This window comes from Globicephala melas, chromosome 14 (genome assembly GCF_963455315.2).
Source record: "Globicephala melas chromosome 14, mGloMel1.2, whole genome shotgun sequence".
Classification (NCBI taxonomy): Eukaryota; Metazoa; Chordata; class Mammalia; order Artiodactyla; family Delphinidae; genus Globicephala; species Globicephala melas.
In genome coordinates this window covers 9,815,634-9,828,925 of record NC_083327.1, presented here as the reverse complement: position 1 = coordinate 9,828,925, position 13,292 = coordinate 9,815,634, and the positions used below count along the sequence as shown (strand labels likewise).

Below are 13,292 nucleotides of genomic sequence, written 5' to 3'. Positions count from 1 at the left end.
GACCTGGGCTGCGTGTGATGTGCTGCCTTGAGCACGGGGGCTGCCCCCAGGGGAAGGTGCGGGTACCTAGCTCCTGGGGTCACGGGCAGGGCAGGGTTTGGCGGTGCTGGAAGGTAGGCACACCACTGTAGGCAAAGGAAAGGGGAAGTAGAAGCAAGTAATGGAAAGAGATGGGCCTCGCTAAAAAAAAAAAAAATTGCAAGCAGGTGAGAAGTTGAGAAATTCGGTGACAGTGTGTGGGAAGCCTGGACCCCGATGCTTAGCCCGGAGCGCACTGGACTTGAACTAGGCAACAAAATCATGATGGGAATGAATGGGCCATGGGAACGGGCAAAGAAATATATCACACCAATGTGCCTTCGGGTTTTCTATTTATTTATTGGAACAGAAAAGTTGCCCTTCACCAGTCTTGTGGTGCTGTGATTTCAGGGCAGTGCATAATCTGTAGTTTGCACGTAGTGTATCTGATAAATTTCTGCTTGGAAATGTAGTAAAAACCTCAATAACCTGGAGTTAGGTAGGCCAGAGGGTGAAGTCTTATTGTAACTAATTAAAAATTTTTAAAAATTAAAGAAGCAGTTTTTACTTGTACCAGGTGCTTGAAGTAGTCGAAAGCAGGGTGATGAAAGTGGGCATTTCAAGGTCTGGGAACCTACTTGTACCCATGATGAGGGTAGAATAATTGTCCGTATATTTTGCTTTTAAAGGCGGGACTGAGAGAGGCTGTCAGGTAGGTGCGAAAGCGAAAGCGTTTGGAAGCTGTTTACGTTTTTGAGTTGGTCAAAGCAAGCACGTTCCAAGTTTGCTGATTATTTTCACTCGTCTCCGGAAGGTGACAGGACAGGCAGGGAGACCTGCGTGCGCTTCTCAGAGACATGGGGGGAGGCCCCTCACGCGACAGCCCCTCACCCTTCCTCCTGCGTCTAAGGCGGCTCTCTTGGGGCTTTGTTGCTTTGCATTCCAGAGCTCTAACATTCTGAGCCTCCTTTCAAATAATTCCACTGCACTTAATGATGCAGACTGTGCAAAACTGCTAGTGGACCAGAAGGAGGGGGGGTTCTAGGGCAGAAGGGGAAGATCCCTTCTGGAGCAGAAGCCCCCTGGTTGGGCAGCGCTGGGTAGGTGCTACAAATGGTCATTCTGAGCAGCCAGGGGTTCCAGCATTTGGGGACCTACTGGTCCCCACTTCTTATCACTCGTTTAGCAAACCCTTTTATTATAGCTGACACAAGGCTCATATGGGCTGGCATCTGTTTTGATATATCAAATTAAAAACATAAAAATAAATATTCAGTATAATATCCAGTTAATTTTTCTTACGATACCCTCAACAACATTTGCAAATCTCTCCTCTTCCCCAGTTACCAATGGTTTCTTCAGCAACACTGGAAAAAGGTAATTTTTAATTTCAACCCCAAATCTGTATACGATCAGTTTCATCGACTAGGACTCAGTTCAGAACAAACCAGTTAGTACGAGATGAAAGCACACTAGCTGTTTATAGACATCTTTTTAATGTTTTACTTTAAAACAAATAATCCCAGTAAAAGAGAGCAAAGGAAATTACATTTGAATGGTAGCTTGAAATGGATATGATATTCCTGATTTATTTTCAGGAAACAGACAACTGCATTGTCATACACGACTTCCAGAACTGCTCACTTAAATGCACATAATTATATTAAATTAAGTTTCTCTTACAAAAACACAACCATGTCATTTTAAGGCAAAAAATAGCTTCTGGGGAGATAAGTTAACATTTATGATATTTTCTCAATCTGGATGAAGTGACCTATTCACTTAGTTGCTCACTTGCATCCTTCCTTATAGTTTGCTTTGCAAACAGGCATGAGAATTAGTCACTTTGTGCCTGATTTCCTCCTCTCTGTTAGACTTGTTTTACTGGCAAATTAAGAATGTTCAGAATCACTGAGCCAAGGGGAGGCAAGAAAGGCACCTTAGAACAGGAGATAAAGACTTAAAAACTCAGTCAAGTGTCTTCTTTAAACGAAACTTGCAATCTACACGTGTTAATTTAGTTGAACACAATGCAAACATTTAGATCAGACAGAGCAAAGTTTCTCAGTTCACCTCCTAGAAGGGATGTTTGCCAGGAAGCGGTAGCTTGATCAGCCCCACGAACTGCAGAAGGCAGACGAACACGGACCGAGAAAGCCGGTGGCTGATCAGCGCTCAGCTGAATTGTGCTTCGAGACGCCGTCTGGGGTTGACCGAAGGGACTTTGCTAAGTGTAAGTGGGAGGCCCCTCTCGGCTCTGCCGAGAGGAACAGAGCAGACACAACCCTCCAGTTTTCACACAAGACAACCGGCTTTCGACATCCAGGACTTTTTGCGCTATAGAGTAAGACAGACACAAAATGGTCATGGCTTGGATGTATAAAGGTTTTCCTAACATGATTTACCACGCGGGGCTGTGGGTAACCCTCAGTGATGGGCTTAGGTTTGTTTCTGAATCTTCCGTCTTCAGCAACGCCGGATGAACTGTGCTGTGTCTGAGGCCTAAAGGGGCCAGAAGGGTCCCCCGTACATTCAGAGTTCCTGCTGCCAGTGGGGTTTGACCCGGACAGTGTGTCCAAGACTCAGTGCTACCTGAAAGCTGCTATCTCCTGCCTCTTCCTCGGCTGACACCTGGAGAGGCCTGCCGTGCACGGCGGGGGTCTGGCTTCGGGTCAGTGGAGGGGTAGGGGTGTGTGAGTGTGTGTTCTTGTGTACAACCTCCTTGGGAGGATGGATCACAACTTTGAGTGGATACGTGGGTAGATGAAACATTGCATTTAATACTTTACTAACACTCTACGTTTCGAAAATGAAAATAATGGCTTCGAAAGCTTGAGAACCTCTTCTTAACTGGAGTGTCAAATTTAGACTCTCTTCTGCATATCTCCAGCACCCAAGCACACTCTGAATGACATGCTCCGGGGGAGTGTGCTAGGATCCCGGTGGGGCGAGAAGAGGAATCTTGCCAAATTTCAGTGTTTATCAAAAACGACAGGGTGTTAAAAGGCTGAGAAGCGCATTTTGGGTGAGTGGAGAAGCGGTTTACTTGGGGATGTCGGCTGGTGAAGTCCAGAAGGGAACTTGTGGCAGGGAGTCCATAAGCCTGTGGAGAAGAAAAGTCGCGGGGGGAGTCTGGGGTGGAGAAACCCGGCTGGGGAGGGAGTTGGGAGGGACTTGGCGGGTGTCAGGGCATCTTCTGGCCTCTGGGTGGCCGGCGACAGCCCTGCTTGGTCCTCCTGGCCGCTGGGAAAGTTTTCCTGGAGGCAGCACTACCGCCAAGGAAAAAACTCTTCTTTTTAAGTCCTTCTGTGGTGAGAGTTTAACCAGTGTTCTCTCGCTTCTCCTGGCCCTTTGGGTGCCGTTACCTTGGCAGAAGTTCTGACGGTCTGGGCTAGCGAGGCTGGTTTCTAACAAGCGGTCAACTTAGCTTGCTATCTGGTACATACATTTCTCTTTTGGTGTCCCTTGGTCTTTTTGCTGCCATGCTATATTATTAAGTGCTTTGATTCGCAGAGCCCGCCAGTGTTACCTGACTTTGAACCATAAAATGTTTGTACCAGGAAACTGAGCCAGTAATTTCAGATTGGGGGCAACATTCTTGGGAAGAATAGAAAATGTGCACTACAGTATAAAAAGTAAAGGACGTTTAGTTTTAGCCTTCCATATGCAAAATGTACTACCTAATAGCAAAAGACGTTCAGGGCATATTAAAAAATAAATGCCTTTCAAAATTCTCTGCTTATATATAAGAAGAAGGGATGTTTAGGTAGTTGAATTCCTTAGCAATATTCGTTTTCTAAAAAATCAAGGTCTTTCCTTTTGGTTTGCTTCCCTCCCTCTCACGGCCCTGGAGGGGGAGGTCGTTTTCTTGAGCTCACTTGTTTCCCGGTGTCGTGTCTGGATTCTTTTCAAGCCTTTTCCATCCCCGTCTCACTCACACGTCTGCTCCCAGGATCCTGCGTGTGTATCAGCCGTGGGAAGAGCCTCTCGCACTTGCCTTTAGTGGAGAGCGCTGCAGGACACACGGATCAGCCCTGCCCGGCCGGCTGTCCGCTTCTCAGGACTTGGTTTGCTTGTGTAGCAGCTGATGGAGCGAGCCATCAGGGAGTACGTTTCCACTGAAGTCAGATGTGTCAGAGTCAGCCTATTTGCCCCACTGGCCTTGACTTTCACTGTTTGCACATTTTCTAACCGAAGAACATTCTCGTCATAAAGAACATGAAAATGACGTGCAAAGTTGCTGGCCACAGCGTTAAGAAGTCACCAAAAGCACACGAATTGACATTCAAATTACATTAATAATAAAATGCCTGAATAGGAACGGGTTGGCAAGTACGTCTTGGACAGGCAGCCGTTTCTGTGATTCCCCAATTCTGCTTTACTGGACACCCTATCAGCAGCTGATACTATGTTTACGTGTACGCACGTCATGGCCTAATTCTGAAACTGTACTCTGTGTTTTACCACAAAGCAGAAATGCCTGAACTCTGAAGGCGCTTACTCCCATCATTTCAAAAGACAGAGTCGAATCTTGTAAACGACCTGACCTTGACATTGTCACACACACCACAGCACCAGCAGTGTTGATTTCTCAGGAGTTTTAACGCGAGGTACCTTCCTGAATGAGGGGTAATGTTGTCCTACCTGGGAAGTTCAGCCGTCCCCTGAACATGCATTGTCATGCAATTAAAAGGTAACGGGCTTGGACACTGCCTTTCCTGCTCTTCCTGATTCTTGGGCATTCAACTTTTGAGAAGGGCTTCCCGAAGAGTTCATGCAGCGACGTGTTTGGCTGAGAGGCTGCGGGGCAAGGGAAGCGAGCGAGGGCCTCATTTCAGCCTGGCATGGGCCCGGCCGAGGGCCTCCGTGGCTCCTGCGCTCCGAGATGATCGGGACCGTCCAGTCCTGAGACAGTCCGACGCCAGGGCGGGTTCCCGGGCCGGCGGCCCCGCGTGCAAGGCGTCCGACCCGGTCTCCTCCTGGCCCGCCTCTTCATCAGTTATAAACAATTTGGATTCCCTCCATTTGGGGTAAAAATCTTGGCTGCCCCTGGAGCCGCTGGACTCGCTCCCCGACAGCGGCACGTCCAGGTCCTCCGTGGACCGGATCAGGTTCTGCACCGACGCCGACTTGCCCCGGTCCTGGGCCGCCGCAGGCCGGACAGATAGCAGGGCCGCGCCGTCCAGGTCGAGGCTCTGGCGCAGCGCGCGCTCCTTGGCGGCCTCGAGGCGGGCGGAGACGTCGGGGAGGCCTTCGTGCGGGCCCGCGGGGCCGGGGGCCAGGGCCCCCAGGGCGGGCAGCGGGGCCGGGATCTGCAGGGTGGCAGGAGCCGCCGGCCGGGCCGCGCCCACCCCCGCCGCCACCGGGCCGTCCCCCGGGCTCCCGGGCCCCTGGGCCGCCGGGGGGCTCAGCGCGTACAAGGTCTGCGCCCCCAGCTCGCCAGGCGTGAGGATGAGCTGCAGGCCCCGAGCCAGGCCCGCGCTGGCCGAGCGGGGCAGGCGGCCGCCGGGCGGGGCCAGGCTCTGATAGTCCGAGGTCTGCTGACAGTCGAAAGGTGGGGTCTGCAGGGGGGCCAGTGCGAGGGCCGACGCGGAGCCTTTCCGCAGGGCCTGCTGGTAGATGTCCAGCAGGCAGTCCAGCTTGGCCTCGATGGACTGGACCTGAAAGAGGGGAAAACGTACACCTGTTGATAAGAATGTAGAAAGAAGTCCGGCTGTGCCTGCACAGTGAAGTCCGGAGAGGCAAGTCGTACGCAGTCCTGACTGGGCACCAGCTCAGGATGCCCCTTCCAGCCGTGAGGGCGGGAACGGACGGCTGAGAGGCAGGACGCTCCGCCGTCCGTCCGCCTGGTCTCCACTGGCGCCCTTCTGCCTCCCCAGCCTTTAAAATTGATTTTCAGGGGCTTCCCTGGTGGGGCAGTGGTTAAGAATCCGCCTGCCAATGCAGGGGACATGGGTTCGAGCCCTGGTCCGGGAGGATCCCACATGCCACAGAGCAGCTAAGCCCGTGCGCCACAACTACTGAGCCTGCGCTCTAGAGCCCACAAGTCACAACTACTGAAGCCTGTGAACCACAACTACTGAAGCCTGCGCACCTAGAGCCCGTGCTCCGCAACAAGAGAAGCCACCGCAATAAGCCCTCGCACTGCAACGAAGAGTAGCCCCCGCTCGACACAACTAGAGAAGGGCCCGCGCACAGCAATGAAGACCCAACACAAAGATAAAATAAAATAAATTATAAAAAAAATAAGATAAAATTGATGTTTCAAAAACCATATAAGCGCTGTACAAAGCAACTTCCAGACCCTCCTCCCCGATCAGGTTGCCCTTCCTCAGCCACTTCCCTGAAGACATTCTGGGACTTTACTGCTGCCTAGCAGGGAACTGATTCTGTAAGAAATCAAGACCCTAGATACTGGGACTTCCCTGATGGTCCAGTGGTTAAGACTCTGCGCTTCCACCACAGGAGGCCCGGGTTCCATCCCTGGTCAGGGAACTAGATCCCACAAGCTGTGCGGTACAGACAAAAAAACAAAAAAGAGACCCTAGATATCAATCTAGGCGATTCTAAATTTAAAAATAAAGGTATAAAATGCTTGGAATATTTATAATCAAATTGGGGGAGCATTTTGATTTCTAAAAACTGTCTTTGTATGAGATGGTACACTCTCAGGGTCAACAAACATTCAGTGCACTACCATAGTTATTATGGTTTTTTTTTTTTTGACATAAGAGAGACAATGAAAATAACCAAAACACAAATAAAAACTAGATCTTTGTTATTCTACTGTTGGAAATCTACAGTTGTTTGTAGTTCGAGTATTAATTGATGAAAGGAAATTTTCTATTTCTTATATGGAAATCCAGGTGTTTTAGAGAAACACTGTCTATGCATAAAGAAAATTTAATTTATTTGCTCTTTCTTGATTTTATTCCTTTTAAAATCTATTACTCACTAAAATACATCCAACTGCCTATAATCAGTTTTGATTAAAAAAAAATTCTGGCTACTTCACTCCTGTTAGAAGGGCCGTCATCAAAAAGATAAGCGATAACAAATGCTGATGTGGGTGTGGAGAAAAGGGAGCCCTCCTGCACTGTTGGTGGGAATGTCAACTGGTGCAGCCACTGTGGAGAACAGTATGGAGGTTCCTCAGGAAATTAAAAATAGAGCTACCACATGATCCAGCAATTCCACTGTTGGGACTATATCCAGAGGAAACAAAAATTAACTCAAAAAGATGTCTGCACCCCCATGTTCATAGCCAAGACTCAGAGACAAGTGTCCACTGCAGATCAATGGATAAATAAGTTGTGGTGTGTGTATATATAAATATACACAATGGAATATTACTCAGCCATAAAAAAAGAGGAAATCCAGCTATTTGCAACAGCAGGGATGGACCTGGAGAGCATATTGCTAAGTCAAATAGGTCAGGCAGAGAAACACGAATACTGTATGATCTCACTTACGTGGAATTTACGACAAAAAACAACCCCCTTCCCAAACACATAGAAAAAGGATCAGATTCATGGTGACCAGAGGCAGCGGGTGGAGGGAGGGGACCGGAGGCAGGTGGCTGGAAGGTACCGATTCCTAGTTATAGATAAACAAGTGCTGGGGGTGCGATGCAAAAGGGGATGACTATAGCTAATACTGCCGTGTGGTACCCAGGAAGGTGTTAACAGAGTAGATCCTAAGGGTTCTCATCACAAGGAAAACAAGTTATTTTCTTTCTGTGCTTTCCTTTTTTTTTTTTTTTTTTTTTTTTGCGGTACGCAGGCCCCTCACTGTTGTGGCCTCTCCCGTTGTGGAGTACAGGCTCCGGACGCGCAGGCCCAGCGGCCATTGCTCACGGGCCCAGCCGCTCCGCGGCATGTGGGATCCTCCCGGACCGGGGCACGAACCCGTGTCCCCCGCATCGGCAGGCGGACCCTCAACCACTGCGCCACCAGGGAAGCCCTGTGCTTTCCTTTTTATTGTGTCTCTATGAGATGATGGAGGCTAAGATCATTCACAGTATATGGAGGTCAGACCATTACGTCGTACGCCTTAAACTTATACGGCGATATGCGTCAATTATATCTCAATAAAACTGGAAACAAATCTGGCTAAAAAGTTAAGCAGTTTAGTTGAGCTGTACCTGCTTTTCAACCTTGACCACTCGGCCGAGCATGCTGAGGTCATCTGTGGTCTCATGTTCTGCGGTTATTTTCTCTCTGCTCTTCTTATCTGATGTGATTTGCCCTTTTCCAAGAATTTGATCCACACTAGCAGAGAAAGAGATCTGATTATGAGTGCTGAAGGTGGACACTGCCCTAGGCTGGAAGGAAGGGTTTTGAAAAGAAAAATACAATTATCTCTATTTACGTAAGAGGAAATAAAAATGAACTTCTTCCAGTTGACGTGCTTATTTTCTTCACATGAAAATTACACGAGGTTAATTTTCTCATTATTCTAGTCCATGATGAAATCACTTATGGCTGATCTTCTGGAGGCAAAAAATGTCCTAAACTACCAAGTAATTTGTCTGTTTCCACCCCGGACCAGGTGTTTCTTGAATTCAACCACTTAAAAATGACAAAATCATAATTATGACTATTTCCTGTTAATAATAGAACAGATTTTTCAGTGACCATTTATCATACATCTGACGTATGGAAGATAAGCAGGTAAGAAACCTGTAGTCTCCATCTCAGGATTTCTGGTTGGACGGTGTACACACGTCACATAAGCAAGAAGCTCCAGATTAGTTCTGCAAACTCTGCTGCAGTTGAACTTTATAGAAACATTGGGAGGGAACTATACTCAATATTTTGCAATAACCTATAAGGGGAAAGAATCTGAAAGAAAAAAGGTATAAATGCATGTATAACTGAATCACTTTGCTGTACACCTGAAACTAACACAACATTGTAAATCAACTATACGTCAATAAAAACAAAGAAACAACAAAACCAGTTGAACAAACATGTTAAATGAAAAAATCCTGTTTGTAATGTTATGGCATTCTCTCCAGGTCAATTGATTTCTGGAAATTATCAAATTAGTTTAAAGATATCTTACTTTCAAAAACATTAATTCCTTCACCCTCAGAAAAATAAAACTTTACCAGAAAATCATAAATAATCATAGGTATAAATACAGGATCCTAATTTACATTTAACCTTTGTTTTAAATGATTAAATGGACGCTATTTATGTAAACTATTTCTACAATGCAGCATGAAATAAAATTTAAATTGCAGATTTTACAGTGTATTTTAACTAGTGACCCTATCACTATGAAGAAAAATAAAAGAAAACCAATTACATTTGTAATAAACAAACAAGCAAACAAAAACGTTGGGAGCCTTAGGTAGTTCTGTGAAAGGACTTGGAAAACCTTGGCTACCTGCGCAGAGACTGTAACAGGATCACAGGTGATTTAAAACAATTTCCAAGGAGACCTAGTCAGCCTAAATTGGACACTTACTTTCTTCCTTTTTGTGTGTTTTAGAACTGAATTATAAGGAATATTGACTCAACTTTCCAGTTTACTTTGTGTGCACAGGAGTACAGGCAGTCATGACATCTAATCCATTCAACTGCCGCTCTACAAGGACTGGGTCATTTGTTCATCTCTGGGTGCCCAGGGTGCCCAGTACACATTGCAGGTTCAATACTTACCTGCTGAATGAAATGAACAAAAAAACTGTGATTTCTGTAACTAATGTTATAGAAATCAACAGGTGTTTTACCAAGGGCCTAGTGTATGCCTCACCCTGGGCTAAGTGTGCTCTGGGCATAGAGAAACATTGAAGACTCAGTCCTTGTGTTTTAAGAACTGTTCAATCGAATGCTGGTAGTTGGGGCCTGATAGTGAAGCAAGGCTGTTAAAAAAAATGAAACTGACTAAATATTTTGGCTTCAAGATGACACAATCAAACTACATGTTTGAAATAACATACTGAACTCATTTCTTTCAACCACTAGAGAAGATGCTCCCTGGCAAGACGGTGTGTATCTAGCCCCGTGCAGGACAGGCATGAAGGGAAGGGCCCAGACTGGGTCCAGGGCCCGGGGAACAAGCTTCCCACAGGGAAGCAGTATGAGAGTCAACCCTGGGTCCTCAGTTTGACTCTCCGGCACAGTATTCTAAGGTGAGCTGCGCTTCTACTCCCTGCAGTGGACTCTACTCGCTTTAGGGGGTCAGAGGAGGGACAGGTCTGTCTTTGTGGGCTGGATGGTGGGTCAAGTTTAACGAAGGAGAAAGACTAGCTTTCCTCTGAAGGATGGTTAGGATTCAGGCGATAACGGAAATGACAGCAGCACCAACCATTAACATTCCCCGAGCACTCGGTGACCCTGCATTAACTCATTCAATCCTCACCACGACCCTAGGCAGACACTGACATTACCCCATTTTCACAGGTGAGACGCTGAGACACTGCCGATACACTGAGGCTTTTAATGACTGATCGACTTTTAAATAAAATCTACGTTTCAACGCAAAAGTCCAGCTGTTCACTAAAAAAAGAGTTAGAAACATGGAATTCAAGAGTTTTCTCTACTAGGGAGACGTTCCTCCCAGACAGTTTCTGTGCCTGTTCCTGTAGAACAAGTAACCCTCGCGTTGCTCACCGTGTTTGCAGGCTTTTAATTCTGCACAGCATGTCCAGGTGACCAGCAGAATACTGTTCAATGACGTCTTTTACGTCATATGGGCGTAATGTTTCCTTAAACTTCCGTTTTGCGACGTGAAACTTCATAATTCTGTAAGAGCAACATACTACATATGAATCTTCATAACTTCACTAACACAAGTCACCCAAATGGCTCACTAGTATATAGAGGAAACTCTGGGGGAAAAACATCATGCAGCAAATTATTTTAAGCTCCTGCAGAAATGCAACAGAAAAGCCCGAGGTTACAGTGGACAATTTAAGAATATCGCCTGTGAGGCACAGCTTGAATGTAGAAAAACACACTAAAAAAGAGACTAAACATTAATACTTAAGTCTTGCACCTTTTTAATGTCCATTGAAACCCTGAATTAAAATCAAAGTCAAAATGCGATTCTACCTTTTCCATGTAACCCCAAGAAGTCCAAGATCAACACCCAGTGAACGCATCCCTATAAAAATATAAAAGTTGGGCTTCCCTGGTGGCGCAGTGGTTGAGAGTCCGCCTGCCGATGCAGGGGATACGGGTTCATGCACCGGTCTGGGAAGATCCCACATGCCGCGGAGCGGCTGGGCCTGTGAGCCATGGACGCTGAGCCTGCGCGTCCGGAGCCTGTGCTCCGCAACGGGAGAGGCCCCAGCGGTGAGAGGCCCGCGTACGCAAAAAAAAAAAAGTTGTTAAAATGGTCTTTTATGTAACTATATACATTTTTGAGACGCAGATGTGCTACAAAACTCTCTTTAGGGAAACGTACATTTGTATAGAAATTTATGAAAAATTTCATAAATTATTTCTGCAGAATACTGCTCAATTAGATACCCAAGGGTTTATTTTTGTTTTTTTGTTTTTTTTCAAACATAACACACTCATCAACTAAGCTGGATGTCTAAACTCTTCAGAGCCAGAGGTTTTATTTATTTATTTGGCCGCACCGAGTGGCATATGGGATCTTAGTTCCCCGACCAGGGATCGAACCCATGTCCCCTGACGTGGAAGCATGGAGTCTTAACCACTGGACCGCCAGGGAAGTCCCTCCTTTGCCCACCAGAGGTCTTTTTAATTACAATGTCTCCCCCAACATGGACTCCGTGTTTTAAAACAATATTTCGTCAATAAATTTCATGATGTCATGAAGAGCGAAGCTGCTTGAGATAACCAGTTACTGCAATAACTTGATATAATTCCTGGGGAAAGCAAAGCAGCACAGCATTTTAATGAATCTGTGCAGCCTTACTGCAGGTAAATGTTAAACTTGTTGGTGTTTATTCAACTATTAATTGGCTCGTAGACTCTGATTATCACGCTCATGGGTCCCAGGCTGCAGATCAGTCAGCTAGGCTCTAGGAACCAAAACTTATTGTTCCTTGGAGGAAAGTGGGAAGATTAGGGACAAAAGTAGCGTCTAAGTGGAAAATTACCTATCCTAAGCGATAGCTGATTGCAACTGGTTATAAAGCCCCAAACTCGATCCTGGAATTGTATTGTTAACTTCAATCTGACTGTCTCCTAATCATGCCTGAATCATTTGTCCTTAATATTCTTACCCCCTTTCTCTACCACATTGGTTTTCCCTGGCCTACTGGGTGAGCATCACATTCCCTAGCACATCCTGCAAGGCCGTGGGTGGCCTGGCCTCTGCCCACCCCTCTCACCTCATCCTCGTTCACTTCCTCCTTGGAACTCGAGGACTTTCCTCTTCCTGAAGTCCTACAGGATACTTAAGACTCGGTTCTAACGTCGCTGTTTTAATGGAAATTTCTGCAATTCTTTCCAAGCAGTTAGTCACTTGTCTATTAGCCTTCGTTTTAGTAACTAACATGCCACACTGTGATTACTTGTTTACATACGGCCTCCACCAGGCTGTAGGAGGTCCAGACTGCAGGGCTGTCTCTGTCTGTCTGGAGGCTCCGCCTGGCTAGGGAAGGGGCTGACGGGCGGAGGCAGAGCCCCTCTTCTCCCCAGACGTTCGCCCATCTCCACCTGCTCTTCTGCCTGCAGCCCCACACCAGCCCTTCCAGATTCTCTCGTCATCAAAGTGCTCATTTCTCAGCGGTCTGTCTTGGCACGCTACCCAAAATGCTAACTGTTCAGGTTCAGCTCAAGCACGGACCTCTCGAGGAGATTCACTGAGGTCAGAAGCTGTGTTTTTCATCCCAGCAGCTCATAAGCTCCCTGGCAAGGATCAGCGATTCAGTACACGCTCGCTGAAGAAACGGATGTGAACGAGCTCCTCTCTGGTCGCCCAAAGCTGTTCTTGCTGTTCCGTGCCGAGGCAGACTCCTGACACCTTCTGAACCGAACAGAGCTGAGCTCTTCGAGGCGCATTTCAGGGAGACCATAAGACTCTGACTCTCTTTCGTGAATACCAAAAACTTTCTAAAGTAAAACAAATTTGTGTATTCATAAATGATTAGGACCCTGCCTGATTCAGAAAAGAATCCGTTAAATAGAGATGCTTCTGAAAACCATGAAAATATAGTATTCTTTTCCCTCAAATTACTAACATAATTAGGATTTCACAGAACAACTAAATCACAAATGGTAAGATATCATTATGAGAAAGTAAGGAGAAAGGAAAAAACATTGAAAGTCAAGGAATAAATGACACCA

At 46.5% G+C, this 13,292-nt stretch overlaps 1 protein-coding gene across 1 annotated transcript in view; it reads right to left on the bottom strand.

The window, feature by feature from the left end:
* Positions 1 to 1,491: 1,491 nt before the first annotated feature.
* The window catches only part of KCNQ5 (potassium voltage-gated channel subfamily Q member 5), a 579,817-nt gene continuing 568,016 nt past the window's right edge, over positions 1,492 to 13,292 (bottom strand). The window contains exons 12-14 of the mRNA XM_060283602.1: positions 10,641 to 10,772; positions 8,162 to 8,288; positions 1,492 to 5,678 (exon numbers count right to left, since the gene is read on the bottom strand). Coding sequence (XP_060139585.1) covers positions 4,848 to 5,678; positions 8,162 to 8,288; positions 10,641 to 10,772 — 1,090 coding nt within the window. The 3' untranslated portion in view covers positions 1,492 to 4,847. The remainder of the gene's footprint in view (positions 5,679 to 8,161; positions 8,289 to 10,640; positions 10,773 to 13,292) is intronic.